Here is a 19,678-nt window from a genome sequence, read left to right as displayed (position 1 = left end):
CATAACATATAGTTTTGGAAACAAAAAACTGTATTGAGATCAAACGTTTCATCGATAAGAAAATGTGTAGAATATCGGCTAAAATCGATCTGGTTCCATCTTCTCCCGCTGCCCGCAATCGGGCTTCCTCACTACCATATATTGTACAATCCAGGTGTGCAAAACTCTTACAGATTTACCCAGAAAGACTCACCACTTGTCATCACGTCCAAATGTGATTCTAATTTGTATTGACTCAGGGATGTGAAGATTTATGTAAATTAGATATCTGTATTTTTATTTTTATTTTCAATACATTTGTAAAAATGACTAAAACATGTTTTCATTATAGGTATTGTGTGTATAATTTTTTTTTTTTACATGTGGACAAAATCAAGCGGTATGAATACTTTCTGAAGGCACTGTATGTTTGTCTGGCTGAAGCTAGTTACAACATTGTTCATCAGGAAATTACAATTTATAATTATAGATGTAGTACTATTTTGAAGAATAAAAAAAATGAAAAATATCTATTCAGTACTTTCAACTACTGACATATGAAGAGGCGAGACAATCTTTGCTGAACTGAAAACATTGCAAAACACAGCTACAGGTCAAATCAAAGATACTGACTGATATTTGATACCATGTCGGCCACCGTAGAAGACGACTGCTGTGATATTTGATACCATGTCGGCCACCGTAGAAGACGACTGCTGTGATATTTGATACCATGTCGGCCACCGTAGAAGACGACTGCTGTGATATTTGATACCATGTCGGCCACCGTAAGACGACTGCTGTGATATTTGATACCATGTCGGCCACCGTAGAAGACGACTGCTGTGATATTTGATACCATGTCGGCCACCGTAGAAGACGACTGCTGTGATATTTGATACCATGTCGGCCACCGTAGAAGACGACTGCTGTGATATTTGATACCATGTCGGCCACCGTAGAAGACGACTGCTGTGATATTTGATACCATGTCGGCCACCGTAGAAGACGACTGCTGTGATATTTGATACCCTCTCGGCCACCGTAGAAGACGACTGCTGTGATATTTGATACCATGTCGGCCACCGTACCGTAAAGACGACTGCTGTGATATTTGATACCATGTCGGCCACCGTAGAAGACGACTGCTGTGATATTTGATACCATGTCGGCCACCGTAGAAGACGACTGCTGTGATATTTGATACCATGTCGGCCACCGTAGAAGACGACTGCTGTGATATTTGATACCATGTCGGCCACCGTAGAAGACCATAAACATCCAGGATTACGTTGGGAGTGCCCGGTGGTTTTCTACATCATTTGTAAACTAGAAAGATTGACAATCATAAATTCCGACGTAAGTATTTTACATGAAGATATTGGGGGTACTAACAATATAGTGTTATAATATATTTATTCTAGCTTTTTAGCTAGATTTATAAGCTGAACGACACGTCTGCATGGTTTTAGCTGTCAAGCTCTTAGCAGAAGCCAACGACACGTATCGGTAACTAGCCTAGCCTAGCTAGCTACCGTTAGCTAACTAAAGAAACTGGTTGAACCAGGGGGATGGTTTATAGCTAATAGCTCAACCAGCATTAACTACCCATCTATTTATAGAACATATATACGTTACGGCGAAGAAAAGCCGTTGACAGACGTGTATTACTAGCTAACCAAAATGATGGCTGTTAGCCAGCTCAACGTTTTGTCATCATCGCCCAGCAGCTCTCCATCTAACGGCTCGCTTCCTTCTCCGTGTTGTTGATTCAATGAGACGTGATTGAAATGGATTCTTCTAACGCTTTAGTAAATTGTTTCAGTTTATTAACCATGTCTACATGTTACGCATCTAGCTAGCTACTGTGCCGCCCTACAATGTTGTTTTAATATTCAGAAACTATTAACGTTTGCTAGTTAGCTGTAGGTAGGTGGGTTCATAGTGTTTAGAAATCGGTTATCCCCATATGACGTCCATTACTGCCCAATGCAATGCGTTTACCTTGGGGTTTTATTCCTTACGTCTTGCAACGGAAACTTTGTACCGTTTACGAAGTCAACTGAGACAGACATGTCTGGAGTTTTTCCGATATAATCTCTCGTTTTCGTTGCAAAACTTTTTCAGTTTGGAGGAAACGTTTTGCAACAGAATTTGCGTAATGAATACACTCAAGGGGTCATAACGTCAGGGTATGTTCAATATGACAAAACTTTGTTCAACATAGCCAAAAACATTTCGAAATGTTTTTGGCTATGTTCAACGTTTTAGTCAATGGAAACGGTGCTGAAGAGAAGAACGGTGGCTCAGAGGGCTATTGTGTATGGTGGGCTGCACAATATTGTGCGATTAGCTACAAATGGTCACACTGGTGATTTATGTATCTCAATGTGTCACACCCATATTGATCAGGGTACACCCACCAAACAGAAGCAAACAGACCTCAAAAGTTGTTGAAGAATGCTGCACACGTTGAACTGAACTGAATGCACCCCAGTATTGAAACGTAATTAAAAGTGCTTGTTTTCCATTTTTTTTCTGACTTTGATAGAGGCATCCTAGCCCAATAGAGGAAAGATGAGGCTGAAAGAGATCCAGAGGACTGCTCATCCAGCATGGAGCCCTGCCCCCCACCACCCTATCTGCCTGGCTTTAGGTAGGGCACAAATGTTACCTGTATCAGGCCTGTCCATACCTGTCCTACACTAACTCTAACCCTTCTACCTAATCTTAGGTAGGGTAGAACTGTTTTGTGTATCAGGACTGTCATGCACTTATACAGTAGATAGTTCCAGATGTTTAGGCATTCTTGCCAGTAGCCTCCCAGATCTGTTTATGCTATCTAGCCAACTTGCCTATCTTGGCAAGCATGCATAAACAGACTTGGGAGCAGGCTTCTAAAAATCACGAGTTGTGTAACTGATGATAACAGGCTTCACTTTTAATTCTGAATAACCTACTTCTTGAGTTCTTGTGATTTATTAGATTTCTTTGTTGGCCTGTTGTTGTTGAGGAACAGGCACTTCAGCTCAGCAGCTGGATGCGTCATTCAACACCACTGCCGCCTTGGAAATATTCCAGGTGGATTTTGCCGATCCTTCCCTGGGCATGAAGCTCAAGGGGTCCCTACCTACTTCTAACAGGTAAGCAACAACAATGACCTGCTAACCCAATACTATACGAGTTATCAAGTTAATATATTATTGTATCAATACATACGATTCAACCTATAACATTTTGATTTGTGATATCTGTGCCCTAGGCTCCATAGTCTGGTGTGGGTAAACTTTGGAGCAGGAGAAGACGGTTTGGGAGGGAGACTGATTGGAGGCAGTGATAATGGCACGGTAACGGTGTATAGCCCAGAAGCCATCGTAACACCAGGGGCAGAGGCAATAATAGGACAGTCTGACAAACACACTGGGCCTGTCAGAGCACTAGACTTCAACCCCTTTCAGGTAATACTGGTAGCAGCCAGTCAAGGCTTTGGCCCTTTTCTCACTTGTAGTTTGACATGCAATTTAAAATGGCTACTAAATTACATTAAATGAAGCTTTTAATATGAACTCTTAAAGGATATGTTCAATCTAATGTTCTGTATCATATTCCTCACATGTATTATTTTCTCTCATTTGAATGTACTCTCTCTCACTCACTCTCTCTCACTCTCTCTCACACTCTCTCTCACTCTCTCTCACTCTCTCTCACTCTCTCTCACTCTCTCTCACTCTCTCTCACTCTCTCTCACTCTCTCTCACTCTCTCTCTCACTCTCTCTCTCTCACTCTCTCACTCTCTCTCTCTCACTCTCTCTCTCTCTCTCACACTCTCTCTCTCACTCACACTCTCTCTCACTCTCACACAGAGTAATCTGTTGGCGTCAGGGGCAAATGATTCAGAGATCTACATCTGGGATCTGAACAATTTCAGCAATCCAATGACACCCGGGACAAAGTCACAGGTAAATGTCTCTGGGGGGAAGTTTGTCCCGTTCTCTTCTATTTTCATTCAACTTCTTCTCGAAATCAAAATGGTGGGTAATTCCAGGTGATTTTAAATCCCTGGAATGAGTCTTAATTTAATTTTGAACCGTTTTCCCCTCTTTGTAGCTTTGTGAGGTAAGAGTGAAAGCCAGTGTGGTTGTTGTCTGGTGTGTGTGTGTGTGGTCTTGTGTGTGTGTGTGGTTATCTGGTGTGTGTGGTTGTTGTCTGGTGTGTGGTGGCTTTAACATGTGTGGGCTGATGGGAAGGTTAAATAACCTAACACTTCCCCCTATCAAGACATTACTGAAGTCTCAGAGAAATAGCCTGTGACAATAGTCTTCCACAGTGTAGCAGTGTTGGGAATTTTAGCTTTGCTTTTTGATGTGAAATAACATTTATTTTTATTTTTTTATCTCTAAAATGTGTGCCGTGACCTTCTCCACTCAATAATTCCTGGAGGAATACCTATATCTGTAACAGTGCTGTTCCTTCTCTCCCCATCCACCTAGCCTCCTGAAGATATCAGTGTGGTGTCGTGGAACAGACAGGTGCAACACATCCTGGCCTCTGCAAACCCCAGTGGGAAAGCAGTGGTCTGGGACCTGAGGAAGAACGAGCCCATCATCAAGATTAGTGACCACAGCAACCGGGTGGGTACAGTAGACTAGTGAGTACAGTAGACTAGTGAGTACAGTAGATTGGTGACCACAGCAACCGGGTGGGTACAGTAGACTTGTGAGTACAGTAGATTGGTGACCACAGCAACAGGGTGAGTACAGTAGACTAGTGAGTACAGTAAATTGGTGACCACAGCAACCGGGTGGGTACAGTAGATTGGTGACCACAGCAACAGGGTGAGTACAGTAGACTAGTGAGTACAGTAGACTAGTGAGTACAGTAGACTAGTGAGTACAGTAGACTAGTGAGTACAGTAGACTAGTGAGTACAGTAGATTGGTGACCACAGCAACCGGGTGAGTACAGTAGATTGGTGACCACAGCAACCGGGTGAGTACAGTAGATTGGTGACCACAGCAACCGGGTGAGTACAGTAGATTGGTGACCACAGCAAACGGGTGAGTGTGGTGTTGTAGATGCTCTGGTGTGTTGTAGATGCTCTGTTCAGGGATGCTCTGGTCTGATGTTGTATTGTAGATGCCCTGGTCTGATATAGTGTTGTGTTATAGATGTACTGTTCAGGGATGCTCTGGTCTGATGTTGTATTGTAGATGCCCTGGTCTGATATAGTGTTGTGTTATAGATGTACTGTTCAGGGATGCTCTGGTCTGATGTTGTATTGTAGATGCCCTGGTCTGATATAGTGTTGTGTTATAGATGTACTGTTCAGGGATGCTCTGGTCTGATGTTGTATTGTAGATGCCCTGGTCTGATATAGTGTTGTGTTATAGATGTACTGTTCAGGGATGCTCTGGTCTGATGTTGTGTTATAGATGCACTGTTCAGGGATGCTCTGGCACCCTGAGGTGGCCACCCAGTTGGTCCTGGCCTCAGAAGATGACCGCATGCCAGTCATTCAGATGTGGGACCTGCGCTTTGCCACATCTCCTCTCAAAGTCCTGGAGAACCACACAAGGTGAGCCTCTGGGACGTTGTGCCACACGTCACTTTAACTGGAATTGTTATGTGTGATGATGGTGATGATATGGTCTCTGTTATGGCAGGTGGAGCTAAGTACTTCATGTTTCTAGCTCCAACAGTGCAGTATACAACAATAGAACAATATAACAGTAAAATAGCTTAATACTTATTTAGTAAAACATAGAAGGTATGTAAAATGTACCCTGTCCCCACCCCTGTGTAGGAAAGAGCTGCACTTTCTAGAGAAACTGTGCAGCTCTCTAGTTTTACATTCAGCCGATATCTAACCATAGTAATCCACATAATCAAACATTTTTTTACATTTTTTTTTATACTTTAGTGTTGTGCCACTTTAATTGTCTGTATGTCGTTGGTTGTGTTTTTATCGGTGTTGTATGTGTTACGTGGTTCAATCACATTTTCCTTTTTTTTAATAGATTAATAAAATACAATGAGTTCTTCTAGTTCGGCGGCTGTTGTTGTTTCATAGTTGAAGTTAAAAGAGGGAGATCCTCGACCGTGGGTGATTAAGGCTTGGTGTTTTTCCTCCCCAGGGGACTTCTGTCCATCGCGTGGAGCCAAGCAGACCCAGAGCTGTTGCTCAGTAGTGCTAAAGACAACAGGATCCTCTGCTGGAATCCAAACACTGGAGAGGTACCTGCTTTTCTGCTCTGTTCTAAAGACCTCATGGTGTCATGTGGTGCATATGGCCTCCCATCACAAAGCCCCCGTCATCTTTCCCTGCCCAGGGCTTCTTCAGATGCCTCTGTTGTCTAGGTGATCTGTTTCTACAATGTCTCTCTCGTCTCTCTAGGTGATCTGTTTCTACAATGTCGTGGTGATCCAATCTCTCCCGTCTCTCTAGGCGATCTGTTTCTACAATGTCGTGGTGATCCAATCTCTCTCGTCTCTCTAGGCGATCTGTTTCTACAATGTCGTGGTGATCCAACCTCTCTCTCTCCCGTCTCTCTAGGTGATCTGTTTCTACAATCTCTCTCCCGTCTCTCTAGGTGATCTGTTTCTACAATATCGTGGTGATCCAACCTCTCTCTCTCCCGTCTCTCTAGGTGATCTGTTTCTACAATGTTGTGGCGATCCAATCTCTCTCTCTCGTCTCTCTAGGTGATCTGTTTCTACAATCTCTCTCTCGTCTCTCTAGGTGATCTGTTTCTACAATCTCTCTCTCCCGTCTCTCTAGGTGATCTGTTTCTACAATCTCTCTCTCTCTCTCTCCCGTCTCTCTAGGTGATCTGTTTCTACAATCTCTCTCTCTCCCGTCTCTCTAGGTGATCTGTTTCTACAACCTCTCTCTCTCCCGTCTCTCTAGGTGATCTGTTTCTACAATGTCTCTCTCTCCCGTCTCTCTAGGTGATCTATGAATTACCAACGACCAACCAGTGGTGCTTTGACATCCAGTGGTGTCCCAGGAACCCAGCGCTGCTGTCGGCGGCCTCGTTTGACGGCTGGATCAGTGTGTACAGCGTGATGGGAGGAAGCCTGGAGGCCCAGCAGCAGAGCAGGGCTGATCAGGTAGAGAGCCTTCATCTGTCTTACAGCTCTATCTGTGACCCATGTCTGTTTACTGTCTGAAGGAAACCACCCACAATCCAGTGTTGCCGCTGGGAGTCGTTCTGGATAAGAATGTCTGCTAAATGCTAAAACGTCAAAGGCTCCCTGTTTCCTATGTAGTGCACTACTTCTGACCAGGGGACAAAAGTAGTGCACTACTTCTGACCAGGGGACAAAAGTAGTGCACTACTTCTGACCAGGGGACAAAAGTAGTGCACTACTTCTGACCAGGGACAAAGTAGTGCACTACTTCTGACCAGGGGACAAAGTAGTGCACTACTTCTGACCAGGGGACAAAAGTAGTGCACTATTTATGGAATAGATATGATTGTAGTAACATTTTGGCGTAGTCAGGTGTCTAGCCTGGTATGGTTGTAGACCTCATTTGGGCGGAAGCGTAGCCTAGTGGTTAGAGTGTTGGACTAGTAACTGAAAGGTTGCAAGTTCAAATCCCAGAGCTGACAAGGTACAAATGTTTCATTCTGCCCCTGAACAAGGCAGTTAACCCACTGTTCCTTGGCCGTCATTGAAAATAAGACTTTGTTCTTAACTGACTTGCCTGGTTAAATAAAGGTTAAATAAAATAATAATTTAAAGACCTCTGCTCATTTTTTTATTTTTTATTTTACCTTTATTTAACTAGGCAAGTCAGTTAAGAACTGGTCTAGGAACAGTGGGTTAACTGGTCTAGGAACAGTGGGTTAACTGGTCTAGGAACAGTGGGTTAACTGGTCTAGGAACAGTGGGTTAACTGGTCTAGGAACAGTGGGTTAACTGCCTGTTCAGTGGCAGAACGACACATTTGTACCTTGTCAGCTCGGGGTTTGAACTAAAGGTTACTAGACCAACGCTCTAACCACTAGGCCACCCTGCCGTCCCTACACTCTAACCACTAGGCCACCCTGCCGTCCCTACACTCTAACCACTAGGCCACCCTTATCTTTCCTTTACATAATATTTAGATTGGAATGCAGTCTTTGTGTGGTGCTTTCCCACAGATCTCCTCGTCCTTTGACACCATGGATCCGTTTGGGACAGGCCAGGTGCTGCCCCCTCTGCAAGTTCCCCAACCCACCCCTCAGACCACCCTCGTCGCTCCGCTGAAGAAGCCCCCCAAGTGGGTTCGTAGGCCCGTAGGAGCCTCATTCGCTGTAAGTGCAATGTACTTGACCTTTTTTTATATTTTTATATATTTTTTTTTTGTATTTCAGAAGATAAATAACATCAGTAAATGCCTATTGTGAGGAACCCCAATATGTTTAATCAGTAAGGCATGACAACCTGTGGATTATGGTAGAAACACACGGTTAAAGTCTATTCTTAGGAATGACGACCTGTGGATTATGGTGGAAACACACGGTTAAAGTCTATTCTTAGGCATGACAACCTGTGGATTATGGTGGAAACACACGGTTAAAGTCTATTCTTAGGCATGACAACCTGTGGATTATGGTAGAGACACACGGTTAAAGTCTATGCTTAGGCATGAAAACCCGTGGATTATGGTGGAAACACACGGTTAAAGTCTATGCTTAGGCATGACAACCTGTGGATTATGGTGGAAACACACGGTTAAAGTCTATGCTTAGGCATGACAACCTGTGGATTATGGTGAAACACACGGTTAAAGTCTATTCTTAGGCATGACAACCTGTGGATTATGGTGGAAACACACGGTTAAAGTCTATTCTTAGGCATGACAACCTGTGGATTATGGTGGAAACACACGGTTAAAGTATATTCTTAGACATGACAACCTGTGGATTATGGTGGAAACACACGGTTAAAGTCTATTCTTAGGCATGACAACCTGTGGATTATGGTGGAAACACACGGTTAAAGTCTATTCTTAGGCATGACAACCTGTGGATTATGGTGGAAACACACGGTTAAAGTCTATTCTTAGGCATGACAACCTGTGGATTATGGTGGAAACACACGGTTAAAGTCTATTCTTAGGCATGACAACCTGTGGATTATGGTAGAAACACACGGTTAAAGTCTATTCTTAGGCATGACAACCTGTGGATTATGGTGGAAACACACGGTTAAAGTCTATTCTTAGACATGACAACCTGTGGATTATGGTAGAAACACACGGTTAAAGTCTATTCTTAGGAATGACGTAAAGTGCTTCTCTTTGGTCACGCTCTACTCTTAAAGGGACAGTACGTGTTTATGACAAGTCTTACAATGTATTATAAATAGTACCCCCCCCCAACCTCTTCTCCTTGTAGTTTGGTGGGAAGCTGATCACCTTTGAGAGTCCTAAGGCTCCAGTCCAGAGCCCACAGCCCGTCCCTGTCCCCAGGCAGGTGTTTGTCAGCCAGGTCACCACGGAAACAGAGCTCCTCCAACGTTCCAGGGAGCTGCAGGCTGCTCTGCAATCTGGATCCTTGTCAGACTACTGCCAGGCCAAGATCCACAAGGCCCCCACAGACTCTGAACAGGACATATGGAGGTTTCTCCTGGTAGGTGTTATGACACGGCACAGTGGCACCAAAGGTTCATTTTTAAAGGAATAATGGACGATTTTGGCAATTAAACAACTTTTCTACATACCCCAGGGTCAAACAATGTAACATTATAGAGACAGTGTGACATTTTTGGCATTTAATCCCTTTTTCTACTCACCCAGAGTCATATGATCTCGTGGATACAATTTTTTGCCTCTGCATGCAGTTTTGAAGGTAGTTTCGGTAGCCATTGCTAACTAGCGTTAGCACAATGCCTGGAAGTCTCCTGGAACTGTTAGCATGCTAAAATGGTATCCATGAATTCATCTGACCCTTGTTATTAAGTAGAAAAGTTGCTTAATTGCCTAAATATTTTTTTAAAGTGCAGTTATCTTTGACATCTGTGTCCCCGTCTGTCCTTCTGACTGGACAGTAGTCGGACTCACAGAACACCTATGGAGATGATGCAGTTCCATGAACAGTAGGCTTCTCTGTACAATGTATTTGGATAGAAAGGCACTCAGGAGCCCAGACCAACATACGACAAACACAAGTTCTGCAAGGGTTGTTTAGGTTTCTAATGTTGTCCGCCTCCTGATGTTTGCAGGTCAACTTTGAAGATGAAGCCCGGGTCAAATTCCTGAGACTTTTGGGTTTCAGCAAAGAGGATTTAGAGAGGAAGATCTCCACCTGCTTAGGGAAGAACCTGCAGCCTAACGGACATGGAGTGGATGCCAACGATCTGGCTGAGAAGATACAGCTTCTCTCTACTCAGGTCAGTCCAGGAACAAACCTCTACATAGCCCATTCTCTTTTATAGTAGTCCTATTTCTCGTCTAGGCTGCAGTTCTTCCACCGTCCACTAGAGGGCAGTACCGAGTATCAGAAGTGATATGTGGTCTCTTTTCTTAACAACATGAATCCTGCCACCAACCTTCCATAAAAGTACGTTGTCCTCGTTTCGTTTCCAGAGGTCAGAGGAATCCGGGGATGAGGTTGACTCCACCAAGACTCCGGGTTCATCCTCGCCCTCTGACTTTTTCAGTCAGATCCCACCACAACCACAAGACAAGGAGAAGATCAGCTTCCCGATTCCTGTCTCAGCAGGTACTGCTCGTATTCCCTTCAGTATCACAGCAGTTGGATGTGACTTCAGCTCTCTCTTCCTGTGAAATCTAAACAGTACGGACTGGTTTCCCGGACACATAACAAATAGAATGTTCAACGTAAAAAAATATTTTTTTTTAGTCTTAATATGAATCTGTTGTCCTGGTAACTGGCCCTTTTGTATGACTGTAACTCTCCCGTATCTCATTCAGCTGCTTTATGCTCCTGTTGTATTAGATGCAGATGGTCTGATCAGCCAGGCTCTGCTGGTGGGAAACTTTGAGGGAGCGGTGGCTCTGTGTCTGAACGAGGGGCGCTACGCTGAGGCCATCCTGCTGGCGATCAGTGGAGGACAGGAGCTACTGCAGAGGACCCAGCAGACATACCTGGACGAGCAGAGGAACAGCATCTCTATGGTAAGACGGGGGACCAGCATCTCTATGGTAAGACAGGGGGGACCAGCATCTATGGTAAGACGGGGGGGACATACCTGGACGAGCAGAGGAACAACATCTCTGTGGTAAGACGGGGGGCATACCTGGACGAGCAGAGGAACAGCATCTCTGTGGTAAGACGGGGGACCAGCATCTCTGTGGTAAGACGGGGGGCCAGCATCTCTATGGTAAGACGGGGGCCAGCATCTCTATGGTAAGACGGGGGGACCAGCATCTCTATGGTAAGACGGGGGGCCAGCATCTCTATGGTAAGACAGGGGGACATACCTGGACGAGCAGAGGAACAGCATCTCTATGGTAAGACGGGGAACAGCATCTCTATGGTAAGACGGGGACCAGCATCTCTATGGTAAGACAGGGGGACCAGCATCTCTATGGTAAGACGGGGGGACATACCTGGACGAGCAGAGGAACAGCATCTCTATGGTAAGACGGGGGCCAGCATCTCTATGGTAAGACGGGGGGCCAGCATCTCTATGGTAAGACGGGGGCCAGCATCTCTATGGTAAGACGGGGGCCAGCATCTCTATGGTAAGACGGGGGACCAGCATCTCTATGGTAAGACGGGGGGCCAGCATCTCTATGGTAAGACAGGGGGACATACCTGGACGAGCAGAGGAACAGCATCTCTATGGTAAGACGGGGAACAGCATCTCTATGGTAAGACGGGGACCAGCATCTCTATGGTAAGACAGGGGGACCAGCATCTCTATGGTAAGACGGGGGGAACATACCTGGACGAGCAGAGGAACAGCATCTCTATGGTAAGACGGGGGAACAGCATCTCTATGGTAAGACGGGGGAACAGCATCTCTATGGTAAGATGGGGGGACCAGCATCTCTATGGTAAGACGGGGGGACCAGCATCTCTGTGGTAAGACGGGGGCCAGCATCTCTATGGTAAGACACCAGCATCTCTATGGTAAGACGGGGGGCCAGCATCTCTATGGTAAGACAGGGGGACATACCTGGACGAGCAGAGGAACAGCATCTCTATGGTAAGACGGGGGAACAGCATCTCTATGGTAAGACGGGGGACCAGCATCTCTATGGTAAGACAGGGGGACCAGCATCTCTATGGTAAGACGGGGGGACATACCTGGACGAGCAGAGGAACAGCATCTCTATGGTAAGACGGGGGGCCAGCATCTCTATGGTAAGACGGGGGGCCAGCATCTCTATGGTAAGACGGGGGACCAGCATCTCTATGGTAAGACGGGGGACCAGCATCTCTATGGTAAGACCCAGCATCTCTATGGTAAGACAGGGGGACATACCTGGATCAGCATCTCTATGGTAAGAAGCATCTCTATGGTAAGACGGGGGACCAGCATCTCTATGGTAAGACAGGGGGACCAGCATCTCTATGGTAAGACGGGGGAACATCCTGGTAGCAGAGGGAACCAGCATCTCTATGGTAAGACAGGGGGAACAGCATCTCTATGGTAAGACGGGGGGACCATCATCTCTATGCATCTCTATGGTAAGACAGGGGGACCAGCATCTCTATGGTAAGACTCATCTCTATGGTAAGACAGGGGGGGTAAGACCATCATCTCTATGGTAAGACAGGGGGGACCAGCATCTCTATGGTAAGACGGGGGACCAGCATCTCTATGGTAAGACGGGGGGGCCAGCATCTCTATTTTGTCTCTATGACTCTCTATGGTAAGACAGGGACATTTGGGACTTACCCTCCAGGCTATTTGGTTTATATTATATTGTATGACTTGATTACTAGCTAGTTAGTTTAGTTCAGAATATAGTTATTTTATATCAACAGTGCAAAATAATCTGATTATTACTGAGTCAGCATGAATACATACAACCTGGTTAAGTTTACTGTCGACCGTCCTCAGCTGATCTCATCCGTGGTGACCCAGAACTGGGAGACATCGTGCAGAGCTGTGCCTTGGAGAACTGGAAGGAGGCTCTCGCTGCTCTCCTGACCTACGCTCACCCCAAAGAGTTTGCTCATCTGTGTGGTAAGAACAAGATGTTGAGGATCGTAACAAAGGCATCAGTAAACCCTGGCTTGTTTTTACCTTGAGTTCAGCGCTTATTTCTGCAAGTCACTAGAAATCTATTTGAGAAGAGAGACCTGATTGTACCTGATGGTCTCTTCTGCTTCCTGTTCCTAACCCCTCCCTCCCTTTCTCTTGGTAGGACTATAACTGATCTCCGTGCTGTGTAGCTCTTCTGTTTCCTGTTCCTAACCCCTCCCTCCCTTTCTCCTTGTTGGACTATAACTGATCTGTTACATCTTCTATCTAAACTCTCCTCCTCTCTCCCCTCTCTTCCTTGCTCTCCCACCCTCTCCTGGTACTGTAGAGGCCCTGGGGTCCCGTCTGGAAGGGGAGAGGACAGAGAAACGCTGTCTGCAGGCATGTCTCTGTTACATTTGCTCTGGGAACATTGAGAAGCTAGTGGAATGCTGGGCCCTGCAGAGGGACTGCTCATCTCCCCTGGTTTTAGAGGTAACAAATCGTTTTTTTTATATCTATCTATATAGTTATCCTTCATTTAACCATGGAAGTCACTTTTCCAAGTGAACCCAAGCGTTATGATGATGTGATAACTGGCCACAGATACCATCTCTATTGACGTGGTAGTAACCAGGTGGTAACATTATGTCGTCTGTGTGATTGACCGCCAGGACTTGGTAGAGAAGATGATGGTTCTGCGTAAGTCTGTGGAGCGTCTGAGGAACAGCGAGGTGGCTGTACAGAGTCCTGTCCTGGCTGACAAGCTGACTCTCTACGCTGGTCTCCTAGCATCACAAGGCAGCCTGGCTACAGCCCTGTCCTACCTGCCAGACACCTCAGACCAGGTAAACACAACCTCTACTCCTCTTCAGATACCTTATCAACCAGGAAATGATTTAAAACGTGTCATCGTGCTTCAAAGACCCCGTGTTTTCTCTCTCCTGGGATCGTGTTCAGACCTGCTTTTTAAAATGTACGTTGTGCTTCGTTGATCTTGCCTGATGAAAGAGAACTTTAATGTTGTTGTGGTCCAGAAAGGGGTTGGTCCCACCATCTGTTACTCCAGAGGGCTGTACTGCAGAGCAGGATCAATGAGTTAACCAGTTTACTATGATAAACAACCAGGAATTACTACACATTTTCTGGTTCATGAACAAAGCTAAACATCCATGTGTTCTTGGCTGTTGAGTCAATAAAACCATGCCTAAATATTATTATTATATATTTTTTTGATAAGCTTGAAATGGGTAAGTTAGCCTGCTAACTCCCTGGGTTTATAGTTGACCCCCTCGGGCAGGCTGACACATCAAACTGTTTGCCATATTTCCAGTACTATTATAACTGTGTTGTTGTTCTGTGGTGTTTGTCCTCCTGCAGGCTTGTATCATGATGATGAGAAACCGGCTGTTCCACGCCCAGGGAGAGGGAGGAGCTGCAGAGGGGCAACAGCCCCCACCGTTCCCTTACAACAGAGTCCGGGTGACTGGGGGCGACCCTGCCCCTGCTCAGGCCCCTGCTGTCCCCGTCCAAGCACAACCACCGACACAGACACCGGTATTTAGGAATGAATGCATTTTATTTGACCCTTTTGCCACAGCCTTGAGAATGCAACAATAAACACACAAATGATTGAGGACTATAAAACACAAAGTAAACAGATGTATTTACTTTATTGTAATGTTAAATGTAAATGTAAATGTATTTCCATTGATTTATACATCGATGAATCTAATCTCCACTTGAAGATATCATAGCAGTTGCTAGAGTTCATGGTGTGAAACATCAGCTTGGTGTATATTGTTATTCTCTCATGTGTGTTTCTGTGGCTGCGTTCCAGTCTACTGTTGAAGTAGTTCACTATAAAGGGAATAAGGTGCCGTTTTGGGACGCCGGCTGTGTGTAAATGATGTTTCTCTCCAGGGGCCCTACCAGCCTCCTCTTCCTGTGATGTCAGTGGGTGGCCAGCCTCCTCTTCCTGTGATGTCAGTGGGTGGCCAGCCTCCTCTTCCTGTGATGTCAGTGGGTGGCCAGCCTCCTCTTCCTGTGATGTCAGTGGGTGGCCAGCCTCCTATGACTACAGTCTTCACTCCTCAAGCTGCTGCTCTCTCCAGAGGGCCGCCTCCTCCTTCGTATGGCGGTCTGCCACCCTCCTCCCCTGCTCCTCCACCTAGTGGGCTGCCACGTACAGGACTACGGCCAGCCTACCCTCAACATCCTGCCACTGCCCCAGGTAGGCACTCTCCCTCCGTCCAGGGCCGTGTTCAGCAGGTGTTATGTCTGACCCTGTGTGTAGGATGCTTACTGACTTCATCTGGTTGTTTTTCTATCCTGTGTCTTTTGTTCTACAGTGTTATTTTTAGTGCTACATTTGATATTGATTGCTGCATTGTTGGGTTTGGAGCTTGTAAGAAAGGCATTTCACTGTATCAAATCAAATGTATTTATAAAGCCCTTCGTACACCAGCTGATATCTCAAAGTGCTGTACAGAAACCCGGCCTAAAACCCCAAACAGCAAGCAATGCCGGTGTAGAAGCACTGTACTTGTGTATGTGACATAGAAATATATTACGTAGAACAAACACGTTTCAATCTGAATGTAATATACAAGCTGTGCCCTGCTGAACCAGGTACTACTCTGTCACCTGCCAGACACTACTCCAGACTGGTCTTGATGTAACATGTCTGTCTCCTGTCTGCTCAGGGTTCTCTCCACTCCAGCCATTCCAGCCACAACAGCAGCCCATGTCTGCAGGACTAGGTGGCCCTGTCCACTCTGCCTTCCCTCCAGGACCTGCTCTGCCAGGCTCCAGCCTATCTGGACCCCCCCTGCCTCCGTTCTCTGCCCCTGGCGGCCTCCCCACCATGCCCAGCCCAGGGCCACCTCCGTCAGGCTTCGCCCCCACCTCGCTCCCTTCAGGCCCCATGCCACCCAGCTACCAGCAGCCTGGGGCCCCCGTCGGCATGTACCCACCAGGGGGGTCTCACCTTCACAGCCAGGGCCCACCTGCAGGTCCCCCCTCTGGTCCGTACCCACCCCTGGGACCTGGGTACCCACAAGGAGGTCCTGGAGCCCCGGCCGTCAAGTCCTTCTCTGCTCCGTCGGTTGGTCCTCCTCCTACAGGTACTGACCATGATGCAATTCATGTGTTGCTTCCCAAATGCCATCCTATGCCTGGTATAGTGCACTACTGTTGACCTAGGCTCGTACGGTCGGTAGGGCCCTACTGTTGACCTGGGCTCGTACAGTCAGTATAGTGCACTACTGTTGACCTGGGCTCGTACGGTCGGTAGGACCCTACTGTTGACCTGGGCTCGTACGGTCGGTAGGACCCTACTGTTGACCTGGGATCGTACGGTCGGTAGGACCCTACTGTTGACCTGGGCTCGTACGGTCGGTAGGACCCTACTGTTGACCTGGGCTCGTACAGTCAGTATAGTGCACTACTGTTGACCTGGGCTCGTACGGTCGGTAGGACCCTACTGTTGACCTGGGATCGTACGGTCGGTAGGACCCTACTGTTGACCTGGGCTCGTACGGTCAGTATAGTGCACTACTGTTGACCTGGGCTCGTACGGTCGGTAGGACCCTACTGTTGACTGGGGAACGTACGGTCGGTAGGACCCTACTGTTGACCTGGGCTCGTACGGTCAGTATAGTGCACTACTGTTGACCTGGGCTCGTACGGTCGGTAGGACCCTACTTTTGACCTGGGCTCGTACGGTCAGTATAGTGCACTACTGTTGACCTGGGCTCGTACGGTCGGTAGGACCCTACTTTTGACCTGGGCTCGTACGGTCAGTATAGTGCACTACTGTTGACCTGGGCTCGTACGGTCAGTATAGTGCACTACTGTTGACCGGGGATCGTAGGGTCAGTATAGTGCACTACTGTTGACCGGGGATCGTACGGTCAGTATAGTGCACTACTGTTGACCGGGGATCGTACGGTCAGTATAGTGCACTACTGTTGACCGGGGATCGTACGGTCAGTATAGTGCACTACTGTTGACCGGGGCTCGTACGGTCAGTATAGTGCACTACTGTTGACCTGGGCTCGTACGGTCAGTATAGTGCACTACTGTTGACCTGGGCTCGTACGGTCGGTAGGACCCTACTGTTGACCTGGGCTCGTACGGTCAGTATAGTGCACTACTGTTGACCTGGGCTCGTACGGTCGGTAGGACCCTACTGTTGACCTGGGCTCGTACGGTCGGTAGGACCCTACTGTTGACCTGGGCTCGTACGGTCGGTAGGACCCTACTGTTGACCTGGGGATCGTACGGTCGGTAGGACCCTACTGTTGACCTGGGGATCGTACCGTTACTAGGACCCTACTGTTGACCTGGGATCGTACGGTCGGTAGGACCCTACTGTTGACCTGGGCTCGTACGGTCAGTATAGTGCACTACTGTTGACCTGGGCTCGTACGGTCGGTAGGACCCTACTGTTGACCTGGGATCGGTCAGTGGGACCTACTGTTGACCTGGGATCAGTACGGTAGGACCCTACTGTTGACCTGGGGATCGCGGTCCTGTTACTAGGACCCTACTGTTGACCTGGGATCGTACGGTCGGTAGGACCCTACTGTTGACCTGGGATCGTAGGACACTACTGTCGGGCTAGGACCCTACTGTTGACCTGGGATCGTACCGTTGGTAGGACCCTACTGTTGACCTGGGATCGGTAGGACCCTACTGGACCTGGGCTCGTACGGTCGGTAGGACCCTACTGTTGACCTGGGATCGTGCGGTCGGTAGGACCCTACTGTTGACCTGGGATCGTACGGTCGGTATAGGACTACTGGACCCGTACGGTCGGTAGGACCCTACTGTTGACCTGGGATCGTACGGTCGGTAGGACCCTACTGTTGACCTGGGATCGTACGGTCGGTAGGACCCTACTGTTGACCTGGGATCGTACGGTCGGTAGGACCCTACTGTTGACCTGGGATCGTACAGTTAGTAGGACCCTACTGTTGACCTGGGATCGTACGGTCGGTAGGAACCTACTGTTGACCTGGGATCGTACGGTCGGTAGGACCCTACTGTTGACCTGGGATCGTACTATAAAGGGAATGGGGTGTAATTTGGGACACAGGCCTGTAACATCACTGTTTATCTGTTATGATAGTCATCTTTAATCATATCTTTATTCATTTATGCTTAAACAAGAATCCACCATTTCTTCTTGAACACTTGTCTCTTTTATAAATACTAAATCATGTGTAGTGAGATTTGAGACGTGAATAACGTTAATTTCTAAATGCTTCTGATTGAGCTGATCCCCCTTGTCTAACTTTCAGGGTACTTCCCTTGGCTGAGTACTCCCCTTGTTGACGATGATGAAGGTGACAGTGAGAGTGACAGACAGGGATAGGTTTGGATGTGGTGGGATAAGACTGTTAATGCAGACAGGGATAGGTTTGGATGTGGTGGGATAAGACTGTTAATGCAGACAGGGATATGGTTGGGATAAGACTGTTAATGCAGACAGGGATAGGTTTGGATGTGGTGGGATAAGACTGTTAATGCAGACAGGGATATGGTGGGATAAGACTGTTAATGCAGACAGGGATAGGTTTGGATGTGTTGGGATAAGACTGTTAATGCAGACAGGGATAGGTTTGGATATGGTGGGATAAGACTGTTAATGCAGACAGGGATATGGTGGGATAAGACTGTTGATGCAGACAGGGATAGGTTTGGATATGGTGGGATAAGACTGTTAATGCAGACAGGGATAGGTTTAGATATGGTGGGATAAGACTGGGGGCTAGGTTTAGATATGGTGGGATAAGACAGGGCTAGGTTTAGATATGGTGGGATAAGACAGGGCTAGGTTTAGATATGGTGGGATAAGACAGGGCTAGGTTTAGATATGGTGGGATAAGACAGGGCTAGGTTTAGATATGGTGGGATAAGACTGTTAATGCAGACAGGGTTATGGTGGGATAAGACTGTTAATGCAGACAGGGATAGGTTTAGATATGGTGGGATAAGACAGGGCTAGAGTTTAGATATGGTGGGATAAGACAGGGCTAGGTTTAGATATGGTGGGATAAGACAGATGCAGACTGTTTAGATATGGTGGGATAAGACTGTTAATGCAGACAGGGATAGGTTTAGATATGGTGGGATAAGACAGGGCTAGGTTTAGATATGGTGGGATAAGACAGGGCTAGGTTTAGATATGGTGGGATAAGACAGGGCTAGGTGCTAAATCACTGTTTTTGGTGATTTACATTTACTAATTTAATACCCCGAAATATCTGTTTCAAGTTTATGATATTTGAGTACTAAAAATGTAAATTTACCACAGTACTATGCCAAGTAGTGAAGATAATGCAACAACAATAATGTGTTATTGTCAGTCAGTGTGTCCAATCTAACTGCACTGTGATGCTACCTGGCCGTGACCTGCTGTCTGAAGTGACCTGCTACCTGGCTGTGGCCCGCTGTCTGAAGTGGCCCGGCTGTCGAAGTGGCCCGCTGTCTGAAGTAGCCCGGGGCTTCAAGGCCTGGCACTGAAGTGGCCTGCTGTCTGTTG

The 19,678-nt window shown here is 47.0% G+C and overlaps 1 protein-coding gene across 1 annotated transcript; it reads left to right on the top strand.

Moving 5' to 3' along the window:
• Nucleotides 1–1,088: 1,088 nt before the first annotated feature.
• Nucleotides 1,089–19,135, top strand: LOC124022376 (protein transport protein Sec31A-like). The gene is given in 23 exon segments (XM_046337319.1): nt 1,089–1,338; nt 2,531–2,635; nt 2,999–3,122; nt 3,242–3,437; nt 3,844–3,939; nt 4,471–4,611; nt 5,412–5,554; nt 6,114–6,213; nt 6,928–7,089; nt 8,127–8,279; nt 9,366–9,599; nt 10,192–10,359; nt 10,556–10,691; nt 10,929–11,107; nt 13,006–13,033; nt 13,036–13,131; nt 13,478–13,623; nt 13,803–13,976; nt 14,509–14,685; nt 15,052–15,361; nt 15,834–16,253; nt 18,435–18,552; nt 18,909–19,135. Coding segments are annotated over 21 exon segments (3,336 nt in total). The 5' UTR covers nt 1,089–1,338; nt 2,531–2,556; the 3' UTR covers nt 18,509–18,552; nt 18,909–19,135.
• The last annotated feature ends 543 nt before the right edge of the window (nt 19,136–19,678 follow it).

Source organism: Oncorhynchus gorbuscha, unplaced genomic scaffold, assembly GCF_021184085.1.
Source record: "Oncorhynchus gorbuscha isolate QuinsamMale2020 ecotype Even-year unplaced genomic scaffold, OgorEven_v1.0 Un_scaffold_1363, whole genome shotgun sequence".
Classification (NCBI taxonomy): Eukaryota; Metazoa; Chordata; class Actinopteri; order Salmoniformes; family Salmonidae; genus Oncorhynchus; species Oncorhynchus gorbuscha.
Note: the sequence above shows the minus strand (reverse complement) of the source record. Positions and strands in the feature narration are given on the sequence as shown.